At 52.6% G+C, this 16,033-nt stretch overlaps 1 protein-coding gene across 1 annotated transcript in view; it reads right to left on the bottom strand.

Moving 5' to 3' along the window:
- Window positions 1-566: 566 nt before the first annotated feature.
- The window catches only part of LOC131215823 (protein vein), an 18,664-nt gene continuing 3,197 nt past the window's right edge, over window positions 567-16,033 (bottom strand). Inside the window, exons 2-5 of the mRNA XM_058210219.1 lie at window positions 1,570-1,738; window positions 1,354-1,481; window positions 1,137-1,251; window positions 567-887 (exon numbers count right to left, since the gene is read on the bottom strand). Of these exons, the coding sequence (XP_058066202.1) occupies window positions 770-887; window positions 1,137-1,251; window positions 1,354-1,481; window positions 1,570-1,738 (530 nt within the window). The 3' untranslated portion in view covers window positions 567-769. The remainder of the gene's footprint in view (window positions 888-1,136; window positions 1,252-1,353; window positions 1,482-1,569; window positions 1,739-16,033) is intronic.

Genomic DNA, 16,033 nt, shown 5'->3' with positions numbered 1-16,033 from the left:
CCCGCTTCTCGGTTACTCTTATGTAAACATAAAACAATAAATAAGCTTCACTTTATACATTATACACAAATTTGTACTGTCAAACTCTCTCGCTCCCTCTATCGTTCTCACTCTCTCTCTCTCTCTCTCTCTCTCTCTCTCTCTCTGTCCAGTTCTATTTTCCCTTCTTTCTAACGGTCGGTATTTTGCGTTTTTTCTGTTTTTCATCGTTTCGTTGCTACATCCTTCCCTCATCATCTCGGGCCGGGTTACTCGGGCCACCAGAGTTTTGATCCACATATTTACAAATCGGCTATCCAGCCAGGCACCGACCTGGATTTGTGGTGGGTTCCTGCGGTCCCCTGGAACGCCTTCGTCTACATTTCAGGACATTTTCTACTAATGGTTAATTTTTGGTTTTCGTTGACTAACTTCCGCCAAACGACAACGGTTCGGGGCCCGGGCCCCCCCCGGACCGGACCTCACCAGGCCCGGAAACTGGAAAACGAAAAGAAAACTTTAGAACTCGCACCGCGCGCTGTTCGAAGTGTCGGTCTCGGCACCGCGAGCCCCAGGCTCCCCCCTTCGCGGTCTGCCCTGCGCTGTTGGTTTTGGCATTTGCTAAGCGATCTCTTCGCGTTCGGGCGACTGGAAAATCTCCTTTGGCCCCTTCGGTTCCACCACCACCGCAGTGGTTAATTGAACGGCGTTTGATTCTTCGCTCTCTCTCTCTCTCTCTCTCTTGGTTGGTTTGTTGATTTATTTTTTTGGTGTTATAAAGCCTAGGATGTTAGCAATAATAACCTGCGTATCGCTGTGATGTACAGTCCTGCGGCTTGTTCGATGAGGTCGGTTGAAAATCGCTGTCCTTGCTTTCGCACCGGAAGCCGGAGTATCCTTTCGGGCAGCTGCAAAGGAAAAGAACGGGCGGCGGTATAAGGAACAAATCCGATCGCCGGTAAGCTTCCGTCCGTTGGGATCACGTTCGACGCCATCGATCGATCATCCCCGTAACAGCGGCCACTTAGGAACGTGCAACGCTTGGTGAAATATTTCACGCGAAAGGCGCTGCTCCACCGATCGAGCGGCGTCGAAACATTTCCAACCCGGAACGGACGAACCGGACACTAGTCCCGGTAGCGGAAGGGAATATTTACGAGCACGCCATTTCGTCGAGGCTGTCGAATTTCAAGCACGTCCCGCCGTTGTGACAGAAAAACTTTTGGTGGCGGTCGGTGCAGGACCGCGAGTACTCCGTCCGGACGATCCCTTCTGGAAGCGCAGACAGAGGGAAGGACGGAAAAAGGAACAGGGTGCGTTAGTGTGCCGGTGCGAAACTGGCTGGCTGGCGCCACAGACGGCCCGGTTACTTACTCGGTAAGGTGATCTTAACGAACGTCGAGTTGGAGGCGGAAGAATTGTTGTACCTATTTTTAGCCCGACACTCGTACTCTCCAGAGTCCGCCGTGCTGGTGTTGGAAATGATCAACTCGGACCGCATCCTGTCGGGCGAGAAAACCAGGATTTGAGTGTGGGTTGGATTGAGTCTGGGCGGTGCCGGGTTAAGTGGCCCCAGCTGTTAACACTCACTTGCGATGCACTTGCGTGTACCTGGTGGCGTTTCGGGAGATCAGTCGCTTATCTTTGAACCAGGCCACTTTGGGTGGCGGTTGGCCATCGACCCTACACACCAACCGCACCCGCTTGCCCTCGACACGCGTCACGTTCGGTGTGATGGAGTGGATCGTGGGCCGGGTACCTGAAACGGGACGAACGGAAGAAAAGTGTCGCGATGAAAACGATCGTTCGCAACCCGCGTGTGAAGATCGAGGTGACGCTCGGATACGATACCCCCCAACCGACCGCTAGACTCCCCATTCCCCCCCGCCAGCCGTCGTGGCCTTCGTCGAATTAGCACAACCCCACCCCGTCGGGCGATCTGTGACTGATCGCACCGGTTTCGGGGCGCGGCGATAAATTAAGCTACCGCTCGCCGGGTACTGCCTGGTACCAGCTGTTCCGGAGCGCTGTTCTGAGATTTTTTTTATCCGCCTCCGACGCGCGCTCCTGTCCATTTTCCATTTCGGTCCATTGGCCGGCCGAACTGGTCCAAATGGTTCGCTTCGAAGGGAAATTTCCACCACATCGCCACGTACTTTTTTTCTTTTTCCGTTCGTTCGTTTTCCCTCGCGGACGGTGTGTTGAAATTTCAGAAACATGCGAAATTTGATGAGGTTTTTGAACTTGGCTTTCGCTTTCGTCCGCTGCCGCGGCCATTCCTCGGCAGGGAATGAGGAGACTGACTGGTGCTGGTGGCCGGGCGTGCAAAAGGGCACGTGTTGGTCGGCGGATGATTTACGGACACTCGCCAGCCCGGCCAGCCAACCGGCGGCACGGCGGACGTAACGATTGGGAACGATTAATTTTCTTCCCCAACGGATTCTGCGGCCAACGAGAAGTATATTTTGGTACCCTTGCGCGTTCGGGTGTGGAGATGGGGCCTTGATGACACAAACACGTACGCTCCGGGACACCTGTGTCAATGCAATGTGTGTCGGGTTCTGGAACATTCGGCCTGGCCGAAGGAGGCCGATCATCGACTGATTGAGGGGGCCATTTCGAAAACGGTTAACGGGTGTCGCCCAAGAAGCTGCTGCTGAGGCGATTCACGATCACTTTCAATCAGGCCCAGTACATGACACAGTTCGGCACCTTCAGCTGCGTCAACAGTCGATGGCGAAATGTAAACGAAAGAAAACGGTATAAAAGACCCACTTCTACCCGCTCGATCACCATTCGAAGACTTGTATTCGGCCTCCGTACTCAGTACTAAACGCTGTGCAGTGACAATGCTGCAGGACCTGGTCAAGCTCACCGTTGCCCTCATCGTGGTGATAATCGCCACCTCCGCGGCAGACTATTTCCCGTGCATGAGTAGCGGCCCCGCGTGAAAAGGGCACTAATGGCGACCGAACGGACCGACTGCCAGGACCGCCAGGATGTGACCGTCGAATAAAAACAAGCGCGATTCTTTCAACATACGCTGCTGAGTGGTGTGTAGTTCTTTTTGCCACGGTGCCGAAGGACTCCGAAAGAAATCCGTTCCCGAAAACACGTACAATCTCCGAACAGTAATTGATAGTTGGGGAGTGGAAAATTCCCCTCATCATTTTGCGCAGCACGGTCTCCAGAATCCTATTCACCTGTGTCAACAGCATATGGTAACGACCGATTGGGTTGAAGATCGATTCGATGTAAAAGAATCGGAAACTCGAGAGTCATACGAAGAGTCGGCATGGCCACTAATGATAAGTACTTGCGCAAAGCTGACAATTTGGGGATCGGGTTTCGCAATACGCTTGATCCTAATTTAGTAACATAAAACGGAGATAACAGTATAGAAAAGTCCAGTCAGTCCCAATCCATGCTTCGAAGATGAATGTGATCATCGAATCAGAGAGGGCGATCGGCTAAGTGGAAGGTAGAGCTTTCTGGGAAAGCGAGGAAAGTTGTGTTTCACTGCAGATGATGGCCTCGGCCGGAAAGAACACCTCTCATAGCATACTGTAGAACACCCTGATTGATGGTATATTGAAGATCCTTACCACGCCGAAATAAGTGCTCACGTCTATGGAAGTTAGTTCTTCGTGCTGCATTCACCGAGAAGATCTGCCGGATGTATCGGAAGAGTGAGATTCACCTGTGTCCACATTTGACACATTTTCTTTGGAACGTGATCAACGAGTGGCTCAAAAAAAAATTACAATACTAACTCGCTTCAAAACCGGGACGTCAGGACGCGACTTGGAGCCGATCACAATTTTCGCACAAATCGGCAAAATATTGTTTATACCCTTGATCCGCGCCGCGATCCTCGCGGCCGATCGACCTTCCGGTGCGTCCGCGGGGTCCGTGGGCCACCCGCGCGGCACACTACACACAGGGAGGGAGGGAGGGTGGTACGCCCGTTTTTGCAATCGCTTGAATCGGCCCCATATTTGAACGTAGCCCCCGTTGCAATGCCATCGAAATTGGATGCCTCTGGATTAAGTCAGAGACTCCGACTCCGACTCCGACTCCGGCGGTTCAGCCGATCGGTCACCGGCTCTGGCGGTCACATGGTGTACGTGTGGGTGTGTGTAAGGGCTCCTCCACAGCCACCAACCCCGCCGCTCCAAGCACCGCTCCCGGCCACCGTGAAGCCGCCGCCCAGCGAACCGTGGTGGCCAAATAAACAAATCATTGTTTGCAAATCGCAACACGCAGCCCGACGCCCTGGCCGTTTGTGGCGGGCGGGCGGCGGGCGCGGGAGACACACTTGGTACCGCGCAAGATGGCAAGATATGGCCCGGCCCGGCCCCAGCGACAACGACAACGGCGGCAGCGGCGGCGGCGGCGAGATTGATCGATTTCAATCTATATTCATTTCGGTTTTCGGAGCGGAGATTTTTATTATGCTCCCGGTTTCGGTTTATTTTATTATTCCACCCTCCTCCCACCCACCCACCGCCCGGGGTCACGTGTATGTGTGCGTTGGGCGGGGGTTTATTTTTGCGTGTGTGCTGTTGTGTTTTATTTGTTCAATTTTCTTCCTCTTTGCGGTCGCTGTCTGGTGGGGCTTTTCGGCGAGTTTTTCAAATCGTTGCAGTTTTGTGGGGGGCGATCGCGTTTGTTGTTTTTTTCGGCGGCGGCGGCGTGGCGTGGCCGCTGCGCTATTTCATATTCTGCCGCCACGATGATCGGGCGGCCGGAGAGAATTCATACGAAACATGCAGCGACGACCGCGCATTGCGAAATCGGGCGCGCCCGTTTCGGCGGTTCCGTTGATCCAATCGATCAAGAGGAAGATGAATCGATGTTTATGGAAAAATGTCGGCCCCGACGGTGTGCCGCCACTTTGCCCATTTAAATGTGCCGCTCGGTCGCGGAAAAGTGCACCAAGTTCGGGTCGGGTCGCACGGCGCCGTGTTTGGATTCACTTGGCCTGGGCGTGCACTCTGTCTGGCGTTCCGCAGGCCAACGGGCAGCGCCCATTTTCCTTTTCTTTTGCACTCCACAAGGTGCGCCGGGAAATTACGTTGTACCGACCGACGGAACGGATCGACAGTTAAGTGATCGACATGCTGATCAAAAGCTGATGAGTTTACAATGAAGGCGTCTGCCGATGTAAGATTCATCAAACGAAGCCAATTTTCCAAAGTCTACCTTTGAAGGTGTATTTTGGCGTATCCCAAACAGCGTGTCCTTAGCAACACTTATTCTTCGCTGCAAGCCTACCTCGATTGATGATCAGTCAATACTTGGCTTGGTTGATTAATTTCATTGTCAACCAACGGTATCTTTGGATTATAGTATTACATCGGATAATAAGTCGTTATAAATAGTTATTAATAAGGCGTTTATTAATAATTAGTTAGGCTGGTTTTAATCGAAAAGATTACTTCTCCACTGCTATCTTGGGGTCACTAAGCGTCAAAACCATTAAAGTAGCAGCCAAACATTTAGTTGCAAAATATTCAGGAAAGGCCAGTCCAAGCTGTCGTCCAGACTACTACTGACGCGCAGCTCAAGTACAGAATTCCGAATAAAAGGTAAATGGTAAGAAATTGTAAAACTATTCTAAATCATGTTCTAAGTTGTTGAGAACGAATTTAAAATACTTCTCAAACTTCGCCCAAAAAATCAAGACGCCGTTCGCTGCTCGTTCCTTTCGGCATATGCGCCATACGAGATGCCATACAATGTAACGGCGGAAAGTATTAAAACGGCGCCCGGTCGCTCCGTAGGGCAAGTGCATTTGAGACCGCTGAAAATAGAACCGACAGACAGGTGGGTCGCATCTTGTCCTCGGTCCGATCCGCGTCGGTCTGCCTGTCGGGGGTCTCCCCCTTGGTGGCCCGGTAGTAGCGGTAGTAGCCGCGAGGCAGACGACAACGAACAACGACGACGAAACCCACCGCTCCAAACCAGCGTTGGAAATGCATTTCTCCGCCACTTTCGATATCGATTTCAAATGCTGCGCGGCCACTAATGCTGCTGCGCGGTTTGATGGGTGATTGAAAGTCATCCGATCCGCCCGACCCAACCCGTGCCCCGTGCCCCGTGCCGTGATCGTGTGACGCTTCGCTGGCGATGACGATCGGCCGCCCAAAAGTAAACCGCATCCTCGCGAATAGGACGAGTATGGGAAAATGGTGAATGAATGTCCGCCGGTTTTGCATTCCCGGGTTGAATCCGTCTAGGCCGATGTCATTGGCCGTCTGGCGGATGGCGCATCCTGCCCCTGCTCCAGCGGGCATCCCATCGGCGTCCGGAGGCGGAAGCCACTTTGGCAGTGGTTCAAGTCTCGAGCACCGTCGTTAGTCATTCATCTCATTCTCGCGCCAGACCAGACAGGCGAATGCGGGCCGCCACGGAGATGGTCTATTTTCGGGTTGCAAGACGGTGCAATTGGCAAACGTGGCAACGGCCCCGGGCCCCGGCACACGGCGGTCGTTAGTGCGCCAACTCACCTAACACCCAGCGCGATCCGGTGCGGCGTGCGCCAAACGGGAAGTGGCTCATAATTTTCTGGCTATCGCAGCGCGTTTTGGCAATCCCGGGGATGTCCTTTCGTTTGGGGGCCGCCCAAAAAAAAGGACCAAGAAAATAAACACCCGAAAGTTCCTTCACCCGGTTCCAAGGGGCAGGCATCACACAGCTCGCGGGAGCGACTTGGGCAGAGACTTGGGCGTTTGTTGCTCTTCCTAAGTGCGTCTCGACGACGACGACGACGACGACGATCGGCCCGCAAAGTGGGGCCCCCGGGGGCCGAACGAAAATAAAACCAATTATGTTGCTATCCATTTTCCCAACCCAGCCGGGGCCGGGAACGGGAACCGCCAGCCAAACCCACCGCGACCCGACTCGGCTACCCCTCTGGGGTCTGCCGTGGCCGAGAGATGGATGGCTGTCTATTTTTGTGATTTATGAACCAGAAAGTGCGTCTCGTGCGTGCGTCTGCACGCGCGTGCGGATCACGACCACCACATACCACCACCACATATTGGTGTTTGGGGCCGAAACAGAAGGGTCTCGCTCAAGGAAGGGCCCAAGGAACCGCCTCGCAGCAGCGGACCAAAAACGCGTTAGGCATCCTCTCCCTTATTTCATGGTCCGTACGGTAGGTAGTCTGTTCCCCCTAAGGTTGATCCTCTGGTACAATGCAGCCAGTCACCGAGAAACGTTGGCTTGATGCAGGAGTTCGTGGAGCCAATAAAGGCTGTGGGAAGGACCTTAACCAATAGCACAGCTTAAAGGTCTTAAAGCTACAGATTGACGAACATAAAATTTTCTATTGATAGATTATTTAAAAAAAATTGTATATAACAGCCAATTCTTTGGCAGGTCTCTAGGACCTGGACTCTATTATTTTGTTTATAATTTTTACTACAATTTACTACCCGAAATACAGTCAAGATCTTTTCAGCGTTTTCTCTCATATAACTGTGTATAGTTAGTCAAACTGCTTTTGGCAAAGACCGAAATTTTTATCATTTATCGTTGGTAGAAATTTATAAGAAGATCGATGAGGAAAATCTGAGGATCCGAACTCTGCCACGGTTCCGTTAGAGTTCTCGCATTGTATTATTTTGAGTAGAATTAATCCTTGACTAATGTCCATCGCCTAAGAATGTTCGTCCACCACGAAGCACTAAACTAAAGCCTGTTTAACGTTTACTGGCACGGACTTTTGCACCAACCCAACGACGATGCGGTTTTCGCTCGTCGCAGCGTGACAATCCGTGACGCGCGCCCTGTGTTACTTCGTCCGACCCGACAGCGGTCGGAAGCGGAACACTTACGCACTCACGGTAATGGTTGTTGTTGGAACAAATATTGACTCTCGGCGATAAATTGCCAATAAACAGACGAGGGTCGACGTTGTCGTCGTCGCAGGCGAACGTCTTCATTTCGGAGGTCCGATTGGTTGCCTAATCCCCGGCATATCCTTGAGGATCGTTCGTCAGCGCTTACGCAACGCTCCGTAGTGATTCTCAATGAAACCCACGCAAGGCGTTACGCGCTGATTTGCGCAAACGGTTCTGTTTTTCGGGGGCCATCTCCCGGAGCCGCCTTGAACGGTGTTGATGTGGTAGCGTAGCGTATGCGGCAGTGCCACCTTTGCGCAGGGTGCCTACCAGCCCTAGGTACCGTTCGGTAATTGGTGACAAATTAGGCGGCAGACGGACACACCACTGTCACGCTAATCTGTGGTGTCCAACGGTCCGCGGATAAGATCTGAAGATTCGAGGACACAAACTAGTGGAACAATGCACCGTATTGAGGCCGACCGAGAATGAGTCTTTGCCGCGCTGATGGACTGTCCAAGCAGAGCCGCTGTCTGGTGATTCGATTTCGCGAAGCAAATGAGACACACCAGTTTGCACATGCTGCACGGCTGCTGCTGATGATGATCATCCGTGATCACCGCAACACGTCACCGCGATGCACTTCTACCTCGCCGATGCAGTTGCGTCTGCAGAAGTAATTCAATTAAAGCGCTCGAGCGCGTTGAATCGTTCGAATTCATGGCGGCGTAGCTGCGATGCGATTTCCAGATCCGCCCCGAGTTTTGCTGTTTTTTGGGATGCTGTGTGCTGAGCACCCCGATCGCAACCTCTAGACGCCTCCATTTGGCACGAGGCGTATGGAACGTACTGGACCTTCACCATCTGGTTGAAGACTTTGTGCGGCGGCGAACGGAATTGGCACGCATCGGGTTCGCATCGAGAGGCGTTAGTGTTAGCTGTTAAAATGCTCACATAAAATGTGATTTGTTAAGATGATGAAAAGAAGCATTCGTATGGCACTTTGGACACTCGAAAGCACCTTTCGCCATCGTTTCGGAGTTCGAATTTTCGATCAACCACGCGCGATGTGAAATTCAAGTTTAACCCCAACCTGAATTTTTGCATCATTTAAAGTACCCTGACATTAAATAGTGGAACGACTGATTAAATTTATGCAGCCAGGCAGTCGAATGAATCAGAATGCAGTCGAACGGCCCAACATTAACGAGAGCCTCGTTAGCCCAAAAATACGCCTAAAGTTATGCGGCACTCGTTGAGCGCAATTCAGCAACCTCTGGCCGAGAATGGCTTTCCTGTTGAAGACTAAGAAATTGTCACTATTCGACATCGGTAGGTTTGGTAGGATGCTTTTTAAATTGTCAACCAGTCGCATTGCTGATATGGCAAACCAATACAGGGACCCCTTTTGGGGCCCCTACGAACAGTCAGTCACAACCCCATTAATAAAGCACGGCCAAAACCCATCCCGCCGGTTGCGGACGATTTTTTTCAGTTTTCGTTACTAACGTAGACTGAAACATGATGCCACGTCCGTACGAGGCAGTCGAGCGACATAATTTCGGCTGGCCGGAACTGGGCAAAAACTGAGTCATAAAATCGGGCAGGCGGGAAAAAATGCCAACTCGCAACCCAAAATACCCACCGACCGGGCGATCGGCTGAGGTCATCGTGATGGATGCTCGGTGTTGCTGTCAGCGACCACAACCATGGCCCCGCCGCCACAACAGCAAAAAAGAAAAAACAAATGGGCTACCCATCGAACCGCAGCACAAATCGCGCGTACGGCACAAATCGATTGACGAGACACTTTTCATTCATTTTCCGGCCGGTCGCGGGTCGGAAAAAAGCGCTGGCGCTGCGGCCGACGGTGTCGTCGATCGCCAAATTAGACTGGTGAATGGGGACCCGGGCCACGGTACGGTCGGGCCACCGTCATCCGTAACCTTGTCGTACTACTGACCGGGCCGGGCCGGCGCACAGTAAGCATAACGCTCCGACGCGGTTCTCCTGTCTCCTGTCGAACCTCTGTCGCCGGCGGAAAGCAAATTAGTGGCGCACGGCGGTGCGGCGCAAGGAAGTGACGCGTTCGCGCGAATTTGCAGGCGATTCAATTTCAATCGCTTCTGCCGCGGTTTGCACTTTTCCCGGGGGCTAGCAGGATTGCCAGAAAAAAATGGTCCATTTGTCCCGTCCCCAAAAACGACCGACGTACGAGTCCCGGAAATGATGCCCGAAGCGGTGTTCGCAAAAACTGCCCGCAAGGAGCATGATTTAGTTGACGGTTGATCTAAGAGTTTGAGAATAGAGCGCAATCCTAGCGCAAAGCCACCCGAGGACCGGCGAGTGAAGAAAGCTTTCCCTAGGTCCCACATGCCCACGGTGGAACTGGGGAGCTCTTGTTTGCCTCATTTTTCCCTTTCGCAATAATAAAATTGTCCGTTTTCTGCCAACCACGGACGAGGCGCGTCTGCCATGTTTCGGTGATTTTTTAGCGGTTCTTAATTTCCAAGTCATGCTCCGAATCACAAAGCCCCGCGAGAGAGAGAGGGACAACGCGGACACAGTACCCAGCACTGTTGTGTTTCGTGTAATGGTTTTTGTTTTTCTTAATTTCATCCACAAGAAAGACAAACGAAGAAGACGTTTCGGTAGCCAGCGGCGGCGGTCGGTGGTTTGGTGTCAGCGTCAGCCGCATCGTCACCAGGCGCGGAATCCGCGCGGGATAATGACGGAGCCCGGGACGGAAACCGACTGGAGTGTGAAAACAATGGCCCTCTTCCCCCCCTCCCGGGCCGGGGGGAACCTTTTCTCGGTGTGCGAAATTCGCGAAAAACTTCGCGCGAAGGCGAGCGAAGAAGCGACAGGAAAAAAAATCGCGATCGCGATGTTCGCATTTTAGGGCCACCGGACCACCGGAAAGAAAACGGCGGAACAAAGGATTTTGGGGGCCGGATCACCGCTTTCGGGGTGGCCAGTGTCCCTTTTGCTTCCCATTTGGCATTTGTATGCTAAGTTCGCGTTCGTTCACAAGCCAGAGAAATGGTGCATTTATTAAGCTCTACACATAAGTCAACAACAGAGAAAAGGGAAGACTTGGACTCGGAATGGTTCTGATCGAAAGAGATCACAAATGGCAATGGGAGGGAGAAGTCGATCAGCGATCGAAGCACATTTTTGCAGTCTTCAATCAAACTAAACCAAACTTCTAATCCAACAGTAGCGGAATCTGCTGAACGATTGTGCGACGGAGCCGGTCGATTAGCCTGGAGCGTCGGAAGACAAAATTTAAACCCGGAACCCCCCGCCAGAGCATGGCAGCACAATGCCGAATGTTGCAGTTTGTTGCTGTGGTTGCCGTTTTTTTTTTTAATTTGCCAAATAATAGAAGCCAGCAAAAAACGGCCTCCGATGCAAACTGCCATTTTTGGCAAACGACCGACATCGCGAACCATCGCGCAGTCATGGTGATTAGCAGCGCACAAAGGGAGCGCGTTACGTTACTACTTCCGGCCGCGGCCACCGGTTGGCCGCGGCCGGGTGGTTGGCAATTTTGGTGGCCCGAACCCGAACATCCGCCGCAACATTAATGACAACCATCCTCCGGGCGGGAGCGAGCGAGATGGGAACGATTGAATCCCACAGTCACCAGGGCACCCTGGTTTTTTGGCACAAAAAATTCGCAAACAATCGCGTTCGACTCCCACGAGCCCGTAGCCCCGTAGCCCTGGCAAGAAACAGAACACAGCACATCTGCAACATAGCGGAACACGATCAATCCCGGGGTGAGCAAACGGGGTTGTGATGTCTTCCGTGGCCCATGCGAAACGAACCCGCGTCCGCACTGGTCCGCGACCATGACCCCGAGCTGAGCGAGCCGAGGAGAGTGGTTCCAGTGTGTCTGGGCGGACGGCAGGGGCATACAAATAATAAAAGTAATGGCAAAAGACGCGAGCGAAATCGAGGGGCCCCACCGGCAGCGGTGGCTAATAGTCCAATTCACCCACCGAGTGGAGGATTATCTTCCCGCCGGGCGGCCGCCCACCCAGGAGGACCGTGTCCAGTTCGGGCCCTCCCCCTGGGCGAAGATTATCGGACGGTATTAACATCAACAGCAAATTAATTACATCTTTAACCGGCAGCTGGCAGGTTGTCGGCCGGCGCGCCCAGGAACATGACAAACGCCCCGGAGATCACGGCGCATTACGCCGCCTTTTTGGGCGGGGAACAAAGACTGTTGGCCGCACTTCCTTTCAACTTCGCGGGCAATGGACTTAAAACGTTTGACATCAGTTTGGGGCGCTTTTCCGGGGATGAGACTTGTGGCAGGTGACAGATCGCAAATCGCGGAAAACAGTAAACAATTGGAGTGGACGGCACCGAAGGCGAGTGAAGCGAATGGAAAATGGAGTCTCGGTTTCTTTCTTTCGCCGACAATCGGGTGGTTCAATTTTTAACACGTCCCGTAACCGGGGCCATTTTCGGTGTCTGTTAGCGTTTCGGTAGCGAATAAAGAGAATGAAAATTGCTTGAAGCAACCGTTTGCGATTGTCACAGGTTACGAAAAGAGCTAACCGTCAGAGTCCAGTCAAGTCAAAGTCAAAGGTCTACGATGAAGCTGTTTAAATTAGGAGTTCACAGAGCAACTATTAGATGTCATCTTCTTAATTATTTAATGTGAAAGTTTCTCCTTCAAATGAGCATAATAAAATATGTTTAGAGTTAGACCACCATGTTTAGTATGGATTGCAAGATAAAATTAGACCATTTAGATTGCATTAGATTGGATAGTGTAGAATTAGATTTGTTTGAAATTTAGAGTTTCAAAAATTACTTTTAGAAGGATTTAGCTACTGAGAGTGAAGTTTGATCAAGAATTACGTTCGGGTCACGTAACCGATCTCATTACAGACAATTAAGACTTCATCATCATTGATCGAGCCAGCGAGGATAAAGTTGTCCAATGTCCAATCTGGCCCACTGTCACCACCGCCCCAAAACAACGTCACAACACGTCCTGATACACACATCAGGAGGACATACATAACTCAACTGGCAGCGGTGTCCACCCATTAGCGGAAACCTTGACCGCCCGCCCGCCGGGAAGTAGTGTCCGGAAAAACGGCGAAACGAAAAACCGGCCCGTAATAATAGAGCCGAGCCGAGCCGCCCAAAGCCGATGGCTCTGGCTTTAATCTTCCTCGAGTGTTTTGTTTGGACTGGTGCCGTCTAGCCGCTGCCACCGCCACCGACCACATCGCTATCGGTCGATTAGCGGATTCGGGGATGTTTAGAGAATCCGGGGCCGGTTTGGGCGGATTTTATTTGCTCCCTTGCGCGGCTTGCGTTCTCCTGGCGCTATCGCTGCCCGCGCGGCAGTTACGAAATGTGGTTGAAGATTTAAAAAAGCACACGTACGCGAGAATGGCGCTAATTGCCCGTAGTCTGCGCCAAACCCGGTATGGAAAGACACACCCCTGAGACTGTGGCGCCGAAGTTGGTGAGGGAAAGTTTCGCGCTCAATTTGCGTTTAGTAACCCCACAGGGACACACAGGGCCTTGGAGTTTTCCGCCATCGAGCCGGCGTGTAAACATTGCATGTTTGATCTTCCACCGGACAGTGGCCTTTTGCGGTGTGTGAACCGGTGCGTCCTGCCAAGGCACCGTCTGGATTGGCTTCTGCACCTCGCTCGGGCACGCCGAAGTCTGGCCCTGGCCGCTGGTGTCTGGGCCACAAACCACAGCAGACGTCACCGCGACTGACCGCAGTCGTTAGCGTGCGTGCTCAAATTCTGCTGACGTAGTCCACCTCGTCCGCAAAACCACGTTGTGCTGTTTGGCAGGAAAAAAGAAGCTTCGCTTCGTTTTTTGGACTGGCGGAAAAGGGGGCCAAAAAATGTCGCCCTTCATGGTCCTTTCGAAAACAGCGTCCCATTTGGGACCATCCAACGCCGGTTTTGTTGCCGTTTAATTCACACGAAATGTTGCCCAAAACCAAAAGTGTACCCACGGATTTTTCAAAAACACGTTTTTGTGAGCAACCCTCCTGCGGGTTTTCATATCTGCCTTTGGGGGCCAAACGACCATATTTTTGAAAGTGAAAACAACGTTACGCGGAAGTCGAGGAAAAACCAAGTACTGGCCACGTGCAAATTTGTCTAACAAAGTGTGGGAAAAGCGCCCTCCAGAGAGTTTCTTTCACCTTCAGCGGCAGTGGTTTGTAAATTGGATGCTCTAAGCCCGACCAGGTTGGGTTTCTCCTTAGGGGTGTTGACAGAGGGCCCCGGAGAGGCCTGCTGCTGTAACCGGACACAAACACTGCCGGCGTGCCATCCCGCAGCGGAGTCCCGAAGATCTCGGATCCACCCAGCTGGTGGTCTCGGGCGGCGGGCTTTCGCTGGCTCGCCGCCGGCCATTCCGCACCTGAAGTCAATCAATCGTCCCCGGCGAGCGGCGGCACCGGGCGCAGATTTTCCTTGATCCGTGCGGTTCGAAAAACGGGAGATTTACACAAGGTAAACAAATAAATAAGACCCGCAATCGGGGCGCGATCCTCGCCTCCCCCGCTGGCTGGACGACTTCCGGCGCTCCACTTCCCGATTGATGGGCGTGCCGACGGTGCGTGTCAAAGAGCAGATTCCAGATGGGCAACGAAACCGGGAGACGTGGCCTTTCTTCCAGTCGTTCCGAGGGAAAACCTCGTTTTGGCCAAGTTGAACAGTAAGGTCCTGTTTCTTGTCGAGGTTCTAAGAGAAGCCGCTCTGTGATAAGGTTTTTATACATTTGTCTTATCGTTTCTCGGACCACGAGGCTACTTTTGTCGGAGGCTCCTGACTCTACGTTGTCCGACGTGTTCTCCAATGTATCTGGTGTCAGTGACGTGACTGACGATCGAGCGATCCTTGATCACTGTCATACTAACGTCAACATGCTTTAGGCGTGTTCAATGCCCTGAGCAGTCAGACGAAGTGATGTTGAGTGTTTCCATTGAAAATTGAGGAGTTCCGCTCCATCCACACATGGAATCAGCGCATTGATTGCTTAGTCTAATGTTCTAATGCTTAGTTTGACCGACTGTATCGATCGTGTGATCGTGCAAAAGGACAAAAAACTAATAATTCATCCCCGACGGTTGTGCCAGACACCGCAGACTGAGAGAGTTCCCGAGTAACGATCGGCCGAGGATCGACTGTTTTTCCACCGTGCGTCTGGTCAATCGGACCGCGGTGAGTATACGCTGGGGCCAGAGGCCACTCACCCAGGCCACTCATCGAGCTCCACTCGCCACGATGCCGCTGGGCAATGGGGAGCAGCGTTTCCTCGATGATCTCTCTCTCTCTCTCTATCTGGCATCGCATTTTCCGGCGCGATCGTTGTGACATGCATTTTCCACCCCGATCGCAGGGCGGCACCACAGCTGACGATGGTTGGTGGGGCTCTGGCATGCAAAAACCCAGCAACAGTCCCAACCGACAGCAACGGGGCCACCGACGCCGACGACACTCACGCGCGTAGAGCATGGTTCGGGCGGCAAAAATAAAAATCTGAACGCAAACGAGAAAAACGATTTTATAATTAGTCAGCGATGGTGCGGTGCGCGGACGGGCCCGTTTTCGCCATGGCAAACGGACAGAGAGAGAGAGAGAGCAATAGAGGGAGCGAGAGATAGAGAGAGAGAGAGAGAGAGAGGCAGGAGAAAAAAATATAACGCGGCCAACGACGGCGAAGACGACGCAACGGCCGCGGGTTTCGTCGTCGGGTCGATCTACTTTTCGGCCGCCGCCGGCTCGGGGAACGATGCGCAGATGACGGCGATGACGATAATGATGATGATGTCTGGCGCACGGTTTGTTTGCACTTGTTGCACACATTTCGGGGAGCTAAACACACATTGCTCCAGCGCCCGCCCGTTTTATGACGTCCGCGTGCGCAGTGCATTATTTATTTTACACACTCTCTCGGCCGTGGAAAGCCGCTGAAAGCCGGGTCGGAAAATGGGGTTCGGGACGTTCTGCTGTTTTGGTGGGTTACAATCGACTACAAAACAAGCGCACTGTGGCCTGGCCTAGGGCGGCCGATGGAAACTCCAAGCTGATCAAGAAACTCTCAGCAGCCAACCGAGGGCCGATGGGACGCTAGAGTCCCCGTTACTCCCCCGAGAGAGAGAGAGAGAGAGAGAGAGAGAGAGAGAGAGAGAGAGAGAG

This window comes from Anopheles bellator, chromosome 1, assembly GCF_943735745.2.
Source record: "Anopheles bellator chromosome 1, idAnoBellAS_SP24_06.2, whole genome shotgun sequence".
Classification (NCBI taxonomy): domain Eukaryota; kingdom Metazoa; phylum Arthropoda; class Insecta; order Diptera; family Culicidae; genus Anopheles; species Anopheles bellator.
Note: the sequence above shows the minus strand (reverse complement) of the source record. Positions and strands in the feature narration are given on the sequence as shown.